General features: G+C 42.3%; 1 protein-coding gene across 3 annotated transcripts; it reads left to right on the forward strand.

The window, feature by feature from the left end:
- The first annotated feature begins 1,464 nt into the window (after positions 1–1,464).
- DENND10 (DENN domain containing 10) lies at positions 1,465–14,346 on the forward strand. 3 transcript variants are annotated; one of them, XM_083441177.1, is made up of 10 exons: positions 1,534–1,639; positions 2,369–2,486; positions 3,147–3,343; positions 5,602–5,681; positions 6,839–6,987; positions 8,285–8,396; positions 9,477–9,577; positions 10,530–10,637; positions 11,390–11,484; positions 12,100–14,346. In XM_083441177.1, the coding sequence occupies exons 3-10, from the start codon at positions 3,311–3,313 to the stop codon at positions 12,274–12,276; spliced, it is 855 nt and encodes a 284-aa protein (XP_083297303.1). In that variant the 5' UTR covers positions 1,534–1,639; positions 2,369–2,486; positions 3,147–3,310; the 3' UTR covers positions 12,277–14,346. The 3 variants fall into 3 exon arrangements, with proteins under 3 accessions (XP_083297302.1, XP_083297301.1, XP_083297303.1); XM_083441176.1 differs by lacking the exon at positions 2,369–2,486 and having other exon boundaries at positions 1,465–1,639; positions 3,127–3,343; XM_083441175.1 differs by lacking the exon at positions 2,369–2,486 and having other exon boundaries at positions 1,491–1,639.
- The last annotated feature ends 412 nt before the right edge of the window (positions 14,347–14,758 follow it).

Here is a 14,758-nt window from a genome sequence, read left to right on the forward strand (position 1 = left end):
GGGCCTGAGCCAAGTGATGATGTTTTATGACAATCCTGCAAGGTAGTAGTGTTGTTACTGCCACACTGCTAATTACCTGAAGATTGAAACCACTATGTATTATGACCTACACATGTTAGATAAGAGCTGAAGTTGGTTGTGGTGTCTACTGGTGTAATTAAAAGAGGGAGACCAGGAATGGGGAGACTAAGGTTCAAATCCCCACCCAGTCCTGCAGCCCTGTCACACAATGTCAGCTTATTCCACTTTACAGGGTTGTGAGGATAAAAAAACGTGAATTAAGTATGGCTCCCTTCAGGGTTCTGGGAGAAGTGGTGGATATAAATGCAAATAATAATAAAGCAGTGTTTATAACAACTACATTGCTGTCTCTGTTTTGGTGTGTCACCCATTGCAATACCATGCAGCACATCCCATGACAGTATCTCCCCTACAATACTACATAGTACATACATTATCGTAGTGCAGATGGAAAGTAGGATATAATACATCAATATTTCAAATAAAATCATTGCGCTAAGTGGCCATCTCTAAAAATCAGCTGAAACAATGGGAGTTTGTTTTTTTAAAAAATATTGATGCTTATTGAGAAAATCAATTTCACCAGCAATGGATGACTAAGAGAGCTTGGCAAAAACTTTGACAACAACAGCCCCCCTGGACAACAGACAACTACGGCCAGTTGGAGACTTTTGTGTTGTGCTGGAACAGAATTAAGATGCGCTAAGGCATGTATCAAGAGGGACGCAGGTAGCGCTGTGGTCTGAACCACTAAGCCTAGGGCTTGCTGATCAGAAGGTTGGCAGGTGAGCGCCCGTAGCTCGGTCCCTGCACCTGCCCACCTAGCAGTTCGAAAGCACGTCAAAGTGCAAGTAGATAAATAGGTACCGCTCTGGCAGCAAGGTAAACAGCGTTTCTGTGCGCTGCTCTGGTTCACCCGAAGCAGCTTAGTCATGCTGGCCACATGACCCGGAAGCTGTCTGTGGACAAAAGCTGGCTCCCTCGGCCTATAGAGCGAGATGAGCGCTGCAACCTCAGAGTCGTTCGCGACTGGACCTAACAGTCAGGGGTACCTTTACCTTTACCAAGGCATGTGTCAGAAAATACTGAGCCGCTGTATTAACTTACTTTTTTTTATTCGTGAAATAAATAAATAATATTACATAAATTCGTGCCCTGCTTTATGTAAGTAATTAAAACCTTTAAACAAATAAACAATATGCTGCTTAATACTAAAATAGGCTTCTATAATCAAGAGGCAGTACAGCAAAAATAAATAAATACCCGACCCGAAAATAACTTTCCAGCAAATTTATATCTAGTGAAATTGCCATCTCCACCTCTCCTTTGGACTTATAGATCGAGAGGCAGAGAGGTTTCAAGCCCAAGCTAAATGGAAAGCATACGCTTCCCCTCGTTTGCACGCGGGCGCTTTCTCCTCCCCCCGCTCTTTGCGCGTAAAATGGAGTTCCCCAGTGGAACCGGAAGCCAGGAGGCGGGGAGGACTGGCTTTCTCTCGCTCTAGGAGGCCCAGGATGGGGCCGGGGAAGGCTCTCAGGAAATAGGCGGGGTCCTGGAGAAGGGAGGAGGAAGATGGCAGAGACCGAGGCTCAGCTGCTGCTGAGTGTGGGGCTGATTGGTAAGCGCGCCCGCGTCCCTGCTGCGCATTGCAGGGAAACAGCTGGGAGGGAGCAGGATCGCGCCCCGCTGCCTCTCTCTCCGGTCCGCGCTCCACAAATCCCCGCTTTTCCCCCCTGGGAGAATAGACGGTAGTTCGTGCGCTGATGGAGATGGGGGGCAGTTTCCTCTTCCTTTCCTGCCTGCTTAGTGCCACTGGATCAATAAGCCTTTAGAATAACCCCCGTGTGCCAAATCGGGAGTATGGGCGAATGATCAGAGGGTGGGTGTTTCGCTTCTTCAGTGCACGGCTATGGGTGAAGGGGGAACGGGTAGGCAGCTATTCCGGATTAATTTAAGGCTGGGGAGTTCGTGTTTGCTCCCTTAGCGTGTGTAAGGAGTTCGTAGACCCTATCAGGACTTGTTTTCCATCAGCCTTGCCTGTAATGTCGCCTGTCACTTAGAGATCCCTCCCCTGTGCTGATGTACAAAAGAAGACCTTAAAGATCTAGGCATGTGAACTTGAATTCTTATCCATACTCCTGTGATTATGAAGGTCCAGCAACTGACATATCTTTCTAAATGACCCATATGTGCGTATTCCTTCACTTGTCAACATAAGTGTGGTTTATTAAAGTCACTGTGTGTAATGGTGCACTCCATATTTTTTTAAAAGTCATCTGCTTGAGAGTGCTTCTGAAACTTAGGAAATGAGTCAGTAGTTTCATTTGCTTTTCTTTCTTTCTTTTAGTGCCATCAGTGTGTCTGTTGCTCTTCAGAGTTCAAGAGGGCAGGTCCCTGCCCTGAGGAGCGTACACTCTAAAATTCAGTACAAGGGGTGCGCAGAGGAAGGGAAAAACAGGGCAGTGGTGTACAATTGTTTTAGCTGCAAGTGCGTAGACTACAATTACAGGCTTAGGCTCCAATCCAAAAGTCATTTGTGCCAGTCTGGGTGTGGGTGGGTTTAGAATTTGGCAGTGGTGTCCTTTTGCCCTATGCCTGCCAGCAGTATCTAGACAAGGGACATTTGGTGGGGGAGGAGCTAAAGCAGCCCAGGATTCACTGGATCCTGAGTCAGCCCCACTGCTATCACTTGATGGCATTTCTTCCAATTTTACCTGCCCCCCCCCCTACTTTCCATTGCAGCCAGCATGAGTAACAGGGCTGTGGAACTGACTCTTGTCATATTTGACCACCAGCCTGGCTGGGTTTAGATTGCCCTATTAGTTGCAGCAGGGCGTGCGAATGGTTCATAGTTTTCAGTAATACTACTGCAGAATCTCTACCCTGAGCACCATAGGTCATGACCTCATATTTTAATGTAAATAAGGCATTTGTGTATGTTGCAGCATACATCTAAAACAGAAGAAGTGAATTAAGTTTGTAATAGATGTTAGCGGAAACCAAAAGCTTTAGTGTGTGTAAAATGCAGGTGTTAAAGGTGATTGCAGCCAACAGATCTGATTAACCAATCAATTTACTTCCTTGCTGCTGTTGGCATTCTCACAGTGAACATCTTTCCACCATAGAAAAAGATACCAATGGAGATACTCTGTGGGTCTGGTGCTATCCTTCTACAACAACTGAATTAAGGGACCTCTTGTTGAGAAAATGCTGCCTTACAGATGAAAGCAAACAGCTTCGCTCCTTCGCATTTGGTCAATACAGGCTGACGTGGTTTTATGTTACAACCATGGAAGTACCAGATTCTTCAGCCTTGAAAAAGGTAGGATGGAAATATTGGAGAAAGGAGCTTGATACAGAAATATCTTATCCTGCACATCCATTGTTCAACACTTGCTATAAACTTACTAATACTGGGTTTAGGAATCCTTGCCAGGCATGGCCTATATTATATGCCTTAGTGTCTACATTGTTTTAAAGGTAAAGGTAAAGGGACCCCTGACCATTAGGTCCAGTCCTGGCCGACTCTGGGGCTGCGGCGCTCATCTCGTTTTACTGGCTGAGGGAGCCAATGTACAGCTTCCAGGTCATGCATGACTAAGCCGCTTCTGGTGAACCAGAGCAGCACACGGAAATGCCGTTTACCTTCCCGCCAGAGCGGTACCTATTTATCTACTTGCACTTTGATGTGCTTTTGAACTGCTAGGTTGGCAGGAGCAGGGACCAAGCAACGGGAGCTCACCCCGTCACAGGGATTCGAACCGCCGACCTTCTGATCGGCAAGTCCTAGGCTCTGTGGTTTAACCCACAGCTCCACCCGCGTCCCTACATTGTTTTATATATAAATAAATATCATATTGCTCTTAATTTTAGGTGGCCCTGGAGACTTTTCAAATATATTGCCTAATTGCATGGCCATGCATATGTTTACAGTTTTCTCCCTCCATCCCAATCCGTTTTCTTTTTGACTCATGTCTTTTTAGTCTGTAAGCCTGGCTGTTAGGTTTTTTTTAGTTGATCTGAGAGCCTTTTTTTGGCTGAAGAGCAGAATAAAAAATCTTTAAATAAATAAATAGCGAAAACTAAAAGCCATATTATCCCACTAATACACATCTCCGCTGAAACTTACATGGGAAATCAGTATAGAATTCATAGTCATTAGGGTAGGGAACAAAGAGTAGGTTTTCAGTATTATAACACAACGGGTTATCAACACAACAGATTATCAACCTGCCCTTTCCAGCTGCCCATTCTTGTGCCATTTACAGCAGTGTTCCTATGTACTAGCATGTAGGGTTTGTGGCCCAAACGACTGAGCTGGATGTTGAGGCCTTGGGTGATCAACTAAGGCTGAGGCGGGGCTTAGTTTAGAGCAAGCATGCATAGTGTTGCACTGTAGATCATAAATCGGTGGATTCAAAACCAGATGGCTATTTCAAGGTGGCTTGTAAATGAATCTGTCACCAATGTCGTGTTGCAGCTCAGTAATACCTGAGAAAACTGCAAAAAAAAACAAACCAACCCCAAACCAACTCCCAAACCCTGAGCAGATTATTCCATACACAAGAATGGGAGGGGAAGGAATAAAGTAGCAGTTAGGAGAGTGTTCTGGAAGCAACATTCTGATAAGCATTCTGATGAATGGGAATAATGAGGAATACAGTGGTACCTCGGGTTACATACACTTCATGTTACATACGCTTCAGGTTACACACTCCGCTAACCCAGAAATAGTACCTCGGGTTAAGAACTTCGCTTCAGGATGAGAACAGAAATCGTGCTCCGGTGGCGTGGCGGCAGCAGGAGGCCCCATTAGCTAAAGTGGTGCTTCAGGTTAAGAACAGTTTCAGGTTAAGAACAGACCTCCGGAACGAATTAAGTACTTAACCCAAGGTACCACTGTATAGAAAAGAGCAATGTGGTTTAAAAACCTCTATTTGCAATTTAAAAAATGTCTCTGCAGAATTGTTTTTACACTTAATGTTTATTTAGCTTCTTCCTACCACTGCAACTGCATTCCCTGCTTCACCTGAAGGTGTCCGGGTGGGGTATAAATACCATGAGTGATCTACAGCACCTGTACGTTGTTGAACGTCCTTTGGATGCTGTGCAAGTGCTGTTTCAAATGCCTAATGCTTTGCTCTGAAAAAAGGAAGAAAAAGAAAAAAGAGATAAGACGGTCAAATCTTGAACACACTTTTGCAGTCGAAGCATCCTCCTCACTGCTCCATTTTTGGAAATGCAACAAAACTCTTAGTGTTGTTGTGAGCTCCAAAACAGTGTTGAACTTGCTTATTTGTTGCAAAGCGGCAAATGGACATGCTTCCCCATCTAATGGGTGATTCTTTGCGTTATCCCCCACAACCCTCATAGGATTTGAAGTGGAATGGTAGAAGGCATTTCTTACCACTTGGCAGATCATATGAACAACTGAACTGATTTAATTTTGCCTCGATTTACTGTATTTCGATGAGATTTGATGAGCTGATCCTCCTGGTGTTGCTATAATGTCCATGTTTACAGTATGGTGTTTATAATGGAGTATCAAGCAACCTTTTCTTTTTCCTGTGTGTTGGATAGGTGACCCATTTTTCCATTGTCCTGACTACCAAAGACTTTAACCCAGAGAAATACGCAGCCTTCACTAGGATCCTCTGTCGGTGTGTATAACTGCTGTGTTTTATACTACAGGTTTGGTAGATAAGTTTTTTTAAAACTTTTGGTTAACTAGAAAAGTGCTCCCTATGAATTAGGCAGTGGATTTTTATAGACTATTTAATTGTGTATTTGCCTGTTAAAAGTGCCAATCATTTATCTTAGAAGATGCCATCCAGCTTGCTATCTCACACGGGAGGGGTAGCCTCTTTTAAGACTGTGCGTGCAGTGTGTTCTAGCATAGACTAGCTTAAATCAAAGAATCGTTTTTGCACCAGAACTGATGTTCTGTGGTGGGCATCTATTTGGGATTTATCAATTGAAACACTGCACAGAACTGCCTTTGAAGAGCCTTCAGAAGCTTCACAGCACAGCTGGTCAGACGGGGTCAGGAAGTGTCCCGATCACGACACTGTTTCAGCAGCACTGGCTCCCATTGTGCTTCCAGGCTCAGTTCAAAGTGCTGGTTTGGGTCCAGCTGCCCACTCAAGCCCTCCATTCAACAGCTGAAGACTTGTTGATTTCCTTCTCCCCCCCCCCCCCGCCCTATAAGATCCATCAGACTGGGTTGCACGGTGGGGCCTTTTTGACTGCATTGCCAAGCCAGAGATGGGGAAGCTGTGGCCCTGAACAAGTTGTTTGACTTTATTTCCTATCAATCTGAGGTAGTGTATCAAATGGTCAAGGATGATGGGAGTTCACAAGAGGTGAACTGCTGCAGAGACCCCCTCCCTGGGCTAGATTCTAGTATGACTCCCAGCTAGGCCTTTGGGCTACCTCCTTATTTGCCTTTTAGTAGCTAAAACATGGCTTTTAAAGGTAGCATTCACTTTTGTTCATTGCTGTAATTTCATTTTGGCTGTTTTCTTGCAGCTGTTGTCAATAATTCTTTAATTGTTTTTAAATTTTGTGTTGTAAGCTGCCTTGAGGGTCGCTGGCGGAAAGGTGGGCTATAAACATTTTAATAAATAGTGTATTAAGCCAACCATAGATTGAGAAAGACAAACCTGTGTGTGAGTCTTTAAGCTTAATTAACAGTGAACGTATCTTAGGGCTGTTGTCCTAGAGAGTGCTGGCTTGTGGTTTTTTTTCAATTTTCTTTTTTGGGTTTTTTTTTTGTGAAGACATAAAAAAACTTGTTTCATTATGTTTATTTTTCAAGAATATACCTGAAATATGGGAGTCCTGCGAAAATGATGGAGAGCTATATTTCTGTCCTTACAAAGGGGATCTGCCAGAGTGAAGAAAATGGATCTTTCCTGAGCAAAGATTTTGATGTCAGAAAAGCTTACCTTGCAGGCTCAATCAAAGGTGGGAAGAATTTTTTCTAAAGCTTTGGGGATGATTTTGCCCCAGTCCCAAATATGGACTCCTGGAAGTGTCATGGGAGCAGTACTAGTTTTCAAAAGTTATTTATTAGTTTCATCTGTTGAAGAGCACTCAGTTGATTAAAAGCACATTCACATTCACTCTCTGCGGGAATCTAGTTACCCAATAATGCTGCGGCTAAAACCACATTCACACTATACCTCTAAAGTACTATGATACCATTTTAAATAGTCATGGCTTCCCACCCAACAATTCTGAGAGCTGTAGTTTGTTAAGGCTCCTGAGTTGTTAGGAGATACCTAGTCCCCCTCCACCAGAGCTACAATTCCCAGAGTTCCCAACGAAGAGGGATTGATTGTTAAACCACTTTGGAAAGTATTGCTCTGAGAGGAGTATAGGAGTCTTGGCACCCTTAAAAAATTTCAGCTTCCAGAATTCTTTTTGGAGAAGACATGACAGTTTAAAGTGATGTCATTGTGCTTTAAAAGTATGGTGTGAATGTTGCCTAAGTGGACAGCTTAGTAGCACACAGAGAAATAGTGCAGTGAGGCGAGGTGGAAACGCTATGTTGCTCCTTAGGTTTTCACCCAAAGATTTCACAGTTTTTGCCTCCACAGTTCTTATATCCTCAGCTCAGTCTTTGGATTGCACAGCTTAGTCTTGATGGTAGATATTCTCTGCACTGCAAGGCCAACTTGGAAAGTTTTGGGGATTGCAAGATCATTGCATTATTTTTCCAACCCCCCCCCCCCGAATTCCTCTAGAATTGCAAGGCCTTTTCCAGCAAGGTGACTCGAAGGTCATAATCTCTGTGCTTATCTCTCTGTCCTTATCGCAGTGCCTTTAGGGTCTAGGCAATTGAACACAGATGTCCTGGAACATGCAGTTTCATCTCCCAAGGAATGTTGTTTTTCTTTAACCTGATGTTTCACTTAAAACAATGCCCTGTTTATATCCATCAACCACTGGAGCTTGCTTTTCCTGGCTTTGGCCACCTTTCCAAACATTCACTCTTCCTCTAATTCATACAAGTTATAACTGCATTATAATACATTAAAAATAGCAAGAATAACTGTATGCACAAGCGTATTCACAACACCAGACTCACGTTGCAAAATAACATCAAATGTAACGCCTGACAGAAGTAAGCTCCATTTCCTGTTATAAAAAAACTTTCTCATGATTTCTTATCCAATCCTAATACCTCGGTTGTTGCTAGTTGTATAGAAGTCTGCTGCCTTTCAGTACTAAAATCCTATTTTTCCATCTCCTGTTCTAGATATAGTATCTCAATTTGGAATGGAAATAGTCATCCTGTATACTGCACTCATGTTAAAGAAAAGAATTGTAGTATATCACCCCAGATTAGAAGCCATCCAGGAATTTACAAGGTACAGCACCCAGGTGAACTAAAAAAGTTCACCAAGCATGCTTCGTTTTGTTTTCATTGATCATGAGTATTGTCATATTCATTAATACAGGTAACTTGCATCTTACACTTATTTAACTTACATGATGGCAGCTTTGTGCAGGCAGGGGGTGGGATAAATAAATAAATGGAGAGCAAATGAAAACCACTCTCCATTCATTTATTTCCCCTCAACCACCTGAGCAGATTTGCAAGATTACTCGCTTTGAGAAGGAGCTGCGAGGGCTCTGGCAGTGTCCTAGAGCCCTCCCTTCTTTCCAAAGGTAGGCAAACACTCGCAGGACTTTGGGGAGGAGGAAGAAGGGCTCTTGGACCCTGCCAGAGCCCTCACATCCCCCTTTCCAAAGTTGGCTAAGCAGCTATACACCTTGTGGTAGGGCTGGTTCCACAGGTTCCTGGCTTTACACGTTTTTGCTTATATGTGTGGAACCCCCGAAACTAAACCCTGACATAAGATGCAAGCTACCTGTAATGTTCTAGTGCCAATTCCTACATATCCAAAACAGCACCATTCACACAAATGAGGGAGATACTAAAGGGCTTGGAGGAGCAGCAATGTTTGTAGAACTTCAAATAATTTCTTTGGGGAGGGCATCTTTGTGAGACTCAAAAACATCCTAATGAGGACTGAGCATGCCCACTAGCCCTGGAATGCTGACTGGCTTTTGGAGCTGGGATGGTGATGGAAAAAGATGGGTGAAGAATGGAATAGAGTATCTTGCTAGTGGGCAGAGTTTCAGCTAGCCAGCCACAAGCACGAGCACTCCAGCTGCAACATTTTTTGTTGCAGGTCCAACTTGTGATTTATATGCAGCATTTTCTCTTTCTCTGTTTGTATCCCAAACATTAAACAACCTATAACTTTCAGTGAATGTAGAGTATTGCTTCCTACTTCCAATAGGAAAGCAATACTCTACATCCAAGTGATGTGCTTTGGTCTTCATGGTTACAAAAGACTTTGAGGCACAGGCTAAGCAGTCTTCCTTGAAAGCTACTGTTGTATTGAGTACAATGTCAATTGTGACTTGGTTGTTTTCTTAAGGACTCTACCAGCCTTAGTGTGGCATCGCCAAGACTGGTCAATCCTTCATTCACATGTACATCTGAATGATGATGAACTGGAAGCATTAAAGACATGCCCAGGTATTGATAATGAAGGGTGGGTTCTATAAACTGTTGTACACAGTAACTAAATTCTCCTTTGCTGACCTGGATAGGATCGAAAGATGGAATACTATTAATCTTGTAATAATCCTCTCTCAGAACTGTGGTTTGCAGATATTCTACTTTTCAAATATAGTTGTTTCTTTTTTTGGTTAGCAAATCACACAAAGTCACATGTCAGTGGCACAAATGAGATACTACTCATTCTTTGTCCCATAATGCCATATTGACAAATATTGACTGAGTTATTTTTCTGCGATCCAATAATAGGTCCCAATCCAGCATCTCAAAATTGTTGTTCTGAAGCAGTCCTTAATTCCCTTTCTAAAGAATAATCAATTGGTCCATTTTTTTTACAACCCCCTTTAAGAATTGATCAAAGAAATTCCCTCTAAATATATCCTGTTGTGTGTAGAGCTTTTCTACACAGGTACAGTGGTACCTCGGGTTAAGTAATTTGTTCTGGAGGTCCATACTTAACCTGAAACTGTTCTTAACCTGAAGCACCACTTTAGCTAATGGGGCCTCCTGCTGCTGCTGTGCCACCGGAGCACGATTTCTGTTCTCATCCTGAAGCAAAGTTCTTAACCTGAAGCACTATTTCTGGGTTAGCGGAGTCTGTAACCTGAAGCGTATGTAACCCGAGGTACCACTGTAAAATAATTTAATGCATGTTACATATCATGTTTCTGGCCTCCCTGCTGGGATTTTTCTGTAGATTCAATGAATAGCAGATGGAATTCTGCACATGCCTTTTTTAAAAAGGCAATTTGCCATGGAATTGGTAGCAATTCCACACTGGTATGCAGGTTTGAGATGGTTAAAAGGCAAGGAAATAACTGCGGTGAAAACATTTTTTAAAATTATTATTAAAGCACTTCACATGGGAATGTACTTGCTCAGTAATCATGGTAAAAATTTTCCTGACCAGGTTATGTTGCTGGATTTATAGACTCAGAAGTGAGCAACAGGCCAGACCTCTATGATGTATATGTGAATCTGGCCGAAAGTGAAATCACCATTTCACCGCAAGCGAAAGGTTTGTTGCCTGAATCACGTGCCTCCCCCATCCCTTGCAAGTTGCAGTTTGCACCTTGATAGATGCACATTTTGGAAGAATTTGGTGTAACTTCATAATGTTGAAAAAATATATTGCACAAACTCACTCTTACGCAGTCTGGGTCCCATGAAATGTTCTGTTGTTTCCTTTGTCCCAAACGCTTTGATTGGCATGCATTATAGTAAACATCAAAGGGAGATGCTGTGGTTGCCAAAGCTAATATCAAACAGAAGTGAAAATTGTAAAAGGTATGCCAAGGCAGGCATATATGAAATAGTAATGATAATAAAGAAAGGTTAAAAGAAAATGGGGAATATTATTTTTTAATGAGTATAACAAGCCTGTGGTTTTCATTGATAATGAATGGAAACTGGATAAAATGGTAATACTCACAAGGACGTGCCTTGACTGGAAAAGGAAATTTACAGCATAATAGAAGCAAAAAAAATCTAGATTCTAAAAGTGGGTAGTAAGAAGGGTTCTGTCTGTCCAATGTTACTACGACATACGCAGCAAAAAAATGTTAACTCAGTACTGGTATGAAGAAGCTGTGATACTGGAGGCGAGAGTTCATTTGTATTTACGCTGCCTCACTGTCAGGAAACTTTTGGCATCCACTGATCTCAGTGCTTGTGAGCAGAGCCATAACTTAGTCTGGAACTGCAGATTACAGTATTTTCGCTGAACTAGATGATGGGGAATGTATGACAAAGCTTTTTCTCTATCCCCAGAGGCAATGACGATGGGGAAACTCCACAAAGAAATTGGTCAGCTCATCGTTCAGTCCGCAGAAGATCCTGACAAATCAAACAGTCAAGTTGTTAAGGTTAAGTTCCTTATCTTTGGACTGTTCAAACCTTTCATACATTTCTGTTGCCCAGGATGTTGTGCCTGTGCCTTTGCCTTTCTTCCTGAGGTCAGAAAACACTGGTTCAGAAGATCTGCTAAAAGCAGAGGTTAGGTGACAGGGAATGAGCTGGGCAATGAACCTTGGACCAAAACACTCCTCCTCTGTATGGGAGAGGGGAGTGAAAGCATAATTTTGGAACAAACTGCTGTTCCACATTGCATCCCACACTAGGAACAGCAGTTTGTGCTAACAAAAACTTCAAAAACTTTTTTAAAGCTTATGACAAACTTCCTCACCAGACTCCTGAGTTAGCAAAAATGGGAAAAAAGGAGTTCCTCTAGTGGATCAAGAATTAGTTAAGTAACGGGAAATGGAAAGCCAGAATATATGGACAGGACAGGGATGTAGAGTAGAAGTCCCCCAAGGATTAGTATTGCAACCTCTGCTTTTTAAACTTCTTTCATAAATGATCTAGTCTGGGGTGAGCAGCGAGGTGTCCCAAGTTTGCTGTTCTCTCAAAGAAAAGTGGGAAGTGTTGTTGGCACCCTCATTTCCTGTTTCCTCTCTTTTATTTTCTCTTTATGTCTCTAGGATATTTCACTGAAGACGAAAGAAATCTTGACGAACCTGGCCTCCTTCACAGAGGTCTTGCATGATGGAGAGAAGCCGTCACTTAACTTTGAAGCACTGAAGCAGAAGAGATTTCCACCAGCTACGGAAAATTTCCTCTATCATTTGGCAGCCGCTGAACAAATGCTAAAGATCTGATGGGTGGACTTCATACAGCGATTCAAAGTTCTCTCTGCCGCCATGTTTTCTGAGCATCCCATACCTACGCAGAACATTCCGCAGAGGAAAGAGCATTTCTATCTGGAGGGGGGGAGTAAGGATGTTGCAGGCTTGAGATAAAACACTGCAGTGTGTAGCAGAAAACACTTCTTTTTCCCCATTTTTTAATTTAGGGTTTTCTACGAAATGGGACAGATTTCTTCTTTTTAAGACAAAATGAAAAGGCAGCTTACATAAAGGACGTAAGGCTACAAGTTTTTCTGTATTAAAGTGGAAAATTTGATAAACCCTATCAGCATCCTAGTGTAAAGAAACAGGATGCTGCAAAAGTGATAATGAAAATATGAAAGCCATTAAAACAGACGAGATAAATCATATGGCTTACGTAAACCATTTATAGTCGCTAATCAACGGGAGCCCAGAGAGCTGCATAAGAGTGGGGCCCTCTTTTTATTTAAATACCTATTGGGGAGGGGAGCAGGATTGCATAGAATGGCCACAGAATGTTAATCTGTCTGGTGGCTTGGCTTTTAGCCCTTTGCACTTACAGCTTTCCCTGATGATTATGAACCCATCAGTTCAGGGTTCCTGATTACAAGGAAGAGTCCTGTGTGTATATATAGCTGTGCATGTTTGTAGAGCCCCCTCTCATTAATTCTGGGTGCATAGGGAGGGCTGAGCATTCGGGGCAGTGAGCATGATCCCACCCCCCACCCCCACCCAGAAACCCTTCATGCATTTGGTGGCAGAGGTTGTGCTAGAGTCAAGGGCTATACCATCAGTCTTAAGAGGGAAGGCAAGAGCCAAATTATACATTACACACAAATTTGTGTTTCTGAAACCCATGGCTCCTGCCGTTAGGTAAAAGCTGCTGCAAGAAAGACTGTACTGCCTCTTCCTGCTATTACTTCCCCCGTGGGGTGTCAAGAGAGGTTTGTAAGAGTAAACATGTACCTGAAACTTAGCAGGATGGACCCATCATCTGGCAAAATAAGCCTGATTAAAGTTGTCCCCCCCCCCTTAAAGCAGCTGCAACTAAGGTTTGAATATATGTGTCTGTGTGTAATATGTAGTCTGGCCCTGATCCCAAAGGGTTAATTATTACAAACCAAGAGTTTTGCACAGAAATATGAGAACTGTTGAAGAGCCTCTGCAGTTGCACTTTCTGTACAAAAAAATAAAATAAAAATCCTTTAAGTTCCTAGACTTTGTAAAAAAAAACATGCCTTAGCACATGGTGGGTGTAGGGTGGAATTCAGCATCACACTATGGTGAACTTTCTGTCTGCACGAGCATTGCAGCACACGCAAGATGGAACAGTCCTTTCTCTCATGCACAGTTTAGGGGTGGTATCCTGACCCCTCCACCCTTAAGCAAGCCCTGCTGCAGAATTTTTTTGCACAGGTATCCGCTGAACCTCACCCTATATACTCCTGTTATTTTTAAAGGTTTGTACTTATTATTTCTACTGCTATCATATTTTGAAATACTATTCAATTATTTAAGTCATGACTGTGTTCTAACAATATCAATTTCAGGGTCATTTGTCTTCTACTTGTACTATGACCTCTAAGGAACTTGAATTAGGTGTTGTAGTATGAAGGATACAAAATGAAAATAAGACAGCTATGTATATGTATCAGTCCTAGAAAGTTTGTAAGTGTGACTACCGCTCTTCTATTTTCAGGGGGCCCATCATTCACTTTTGTATAGAAATGTTTGAGCTAACAGTGTGTATATCAAAAAGCCCGCTGAACAAAAGTTTACCTCTCCAGTTTTGGTGCAACTCCATTCCTCCCATAAATTTCAAGACTGTAAAAATGTAATTTTGCTAATACGGATGAAGTACTGCGCATTTCTTTTTGCAGATAGTGTGTACATTTTCTATTAATACAAAAAAGCACCCATAAAACTCGGGCCCACCTTAAATGTGATTCTGGACATGTAAAAAGAATGTAGCTTTGTGATTTTTCAAGTTATGTATCATTTAAAATTAGCCTTCCAGTTTCCATGTATATAAAATATTCTGGTTCTGGAACCAGCAGTGTCTGCATAGGTAAGAGAGGCCTCTCTGTGTGTGTGTACACACACACACAAATATGTATATATGTATGTATATGTGTGGGTGTGGGTGTGGGTGTGTGTATATATATATATATATATATATATATATATATATGCCACACACCAAAGCCTAATTAGAACACAATTAGGATCCTGTTGATAATCATACTATTTACATTTGTACTAATGAACTGGAGTAGACCCTACAGGGAGAGCAAAGTACAACCTCAACACACACTGATTCTTCAAGTACTAGTTCCAGATTATTAAGCAGAAAAGCATTTTCCTGCATCTGTATTGCTGGATTAAACCTGACTCCTGTTTGGGCAGACACAGCGATAAAGCCAGTCCTGTGAGCAGCATGAAACAGGCTACATTGGCAGTGATAAAACTACGC

Source organism: Podarcis tiliguerta (genome assembly GCF_965153285.1).
Source record: "Podarcis tiliguerta genome assembly, chromosome: 5".
In the NCBI taxonomy this organism is placed as follows: domain Eukaryota; kingdom Metazoa; phylum Chordata; class Lepidosauria; order Squamata; family Lacertidae; genus Podarcis; species Podarcis tiliguerta.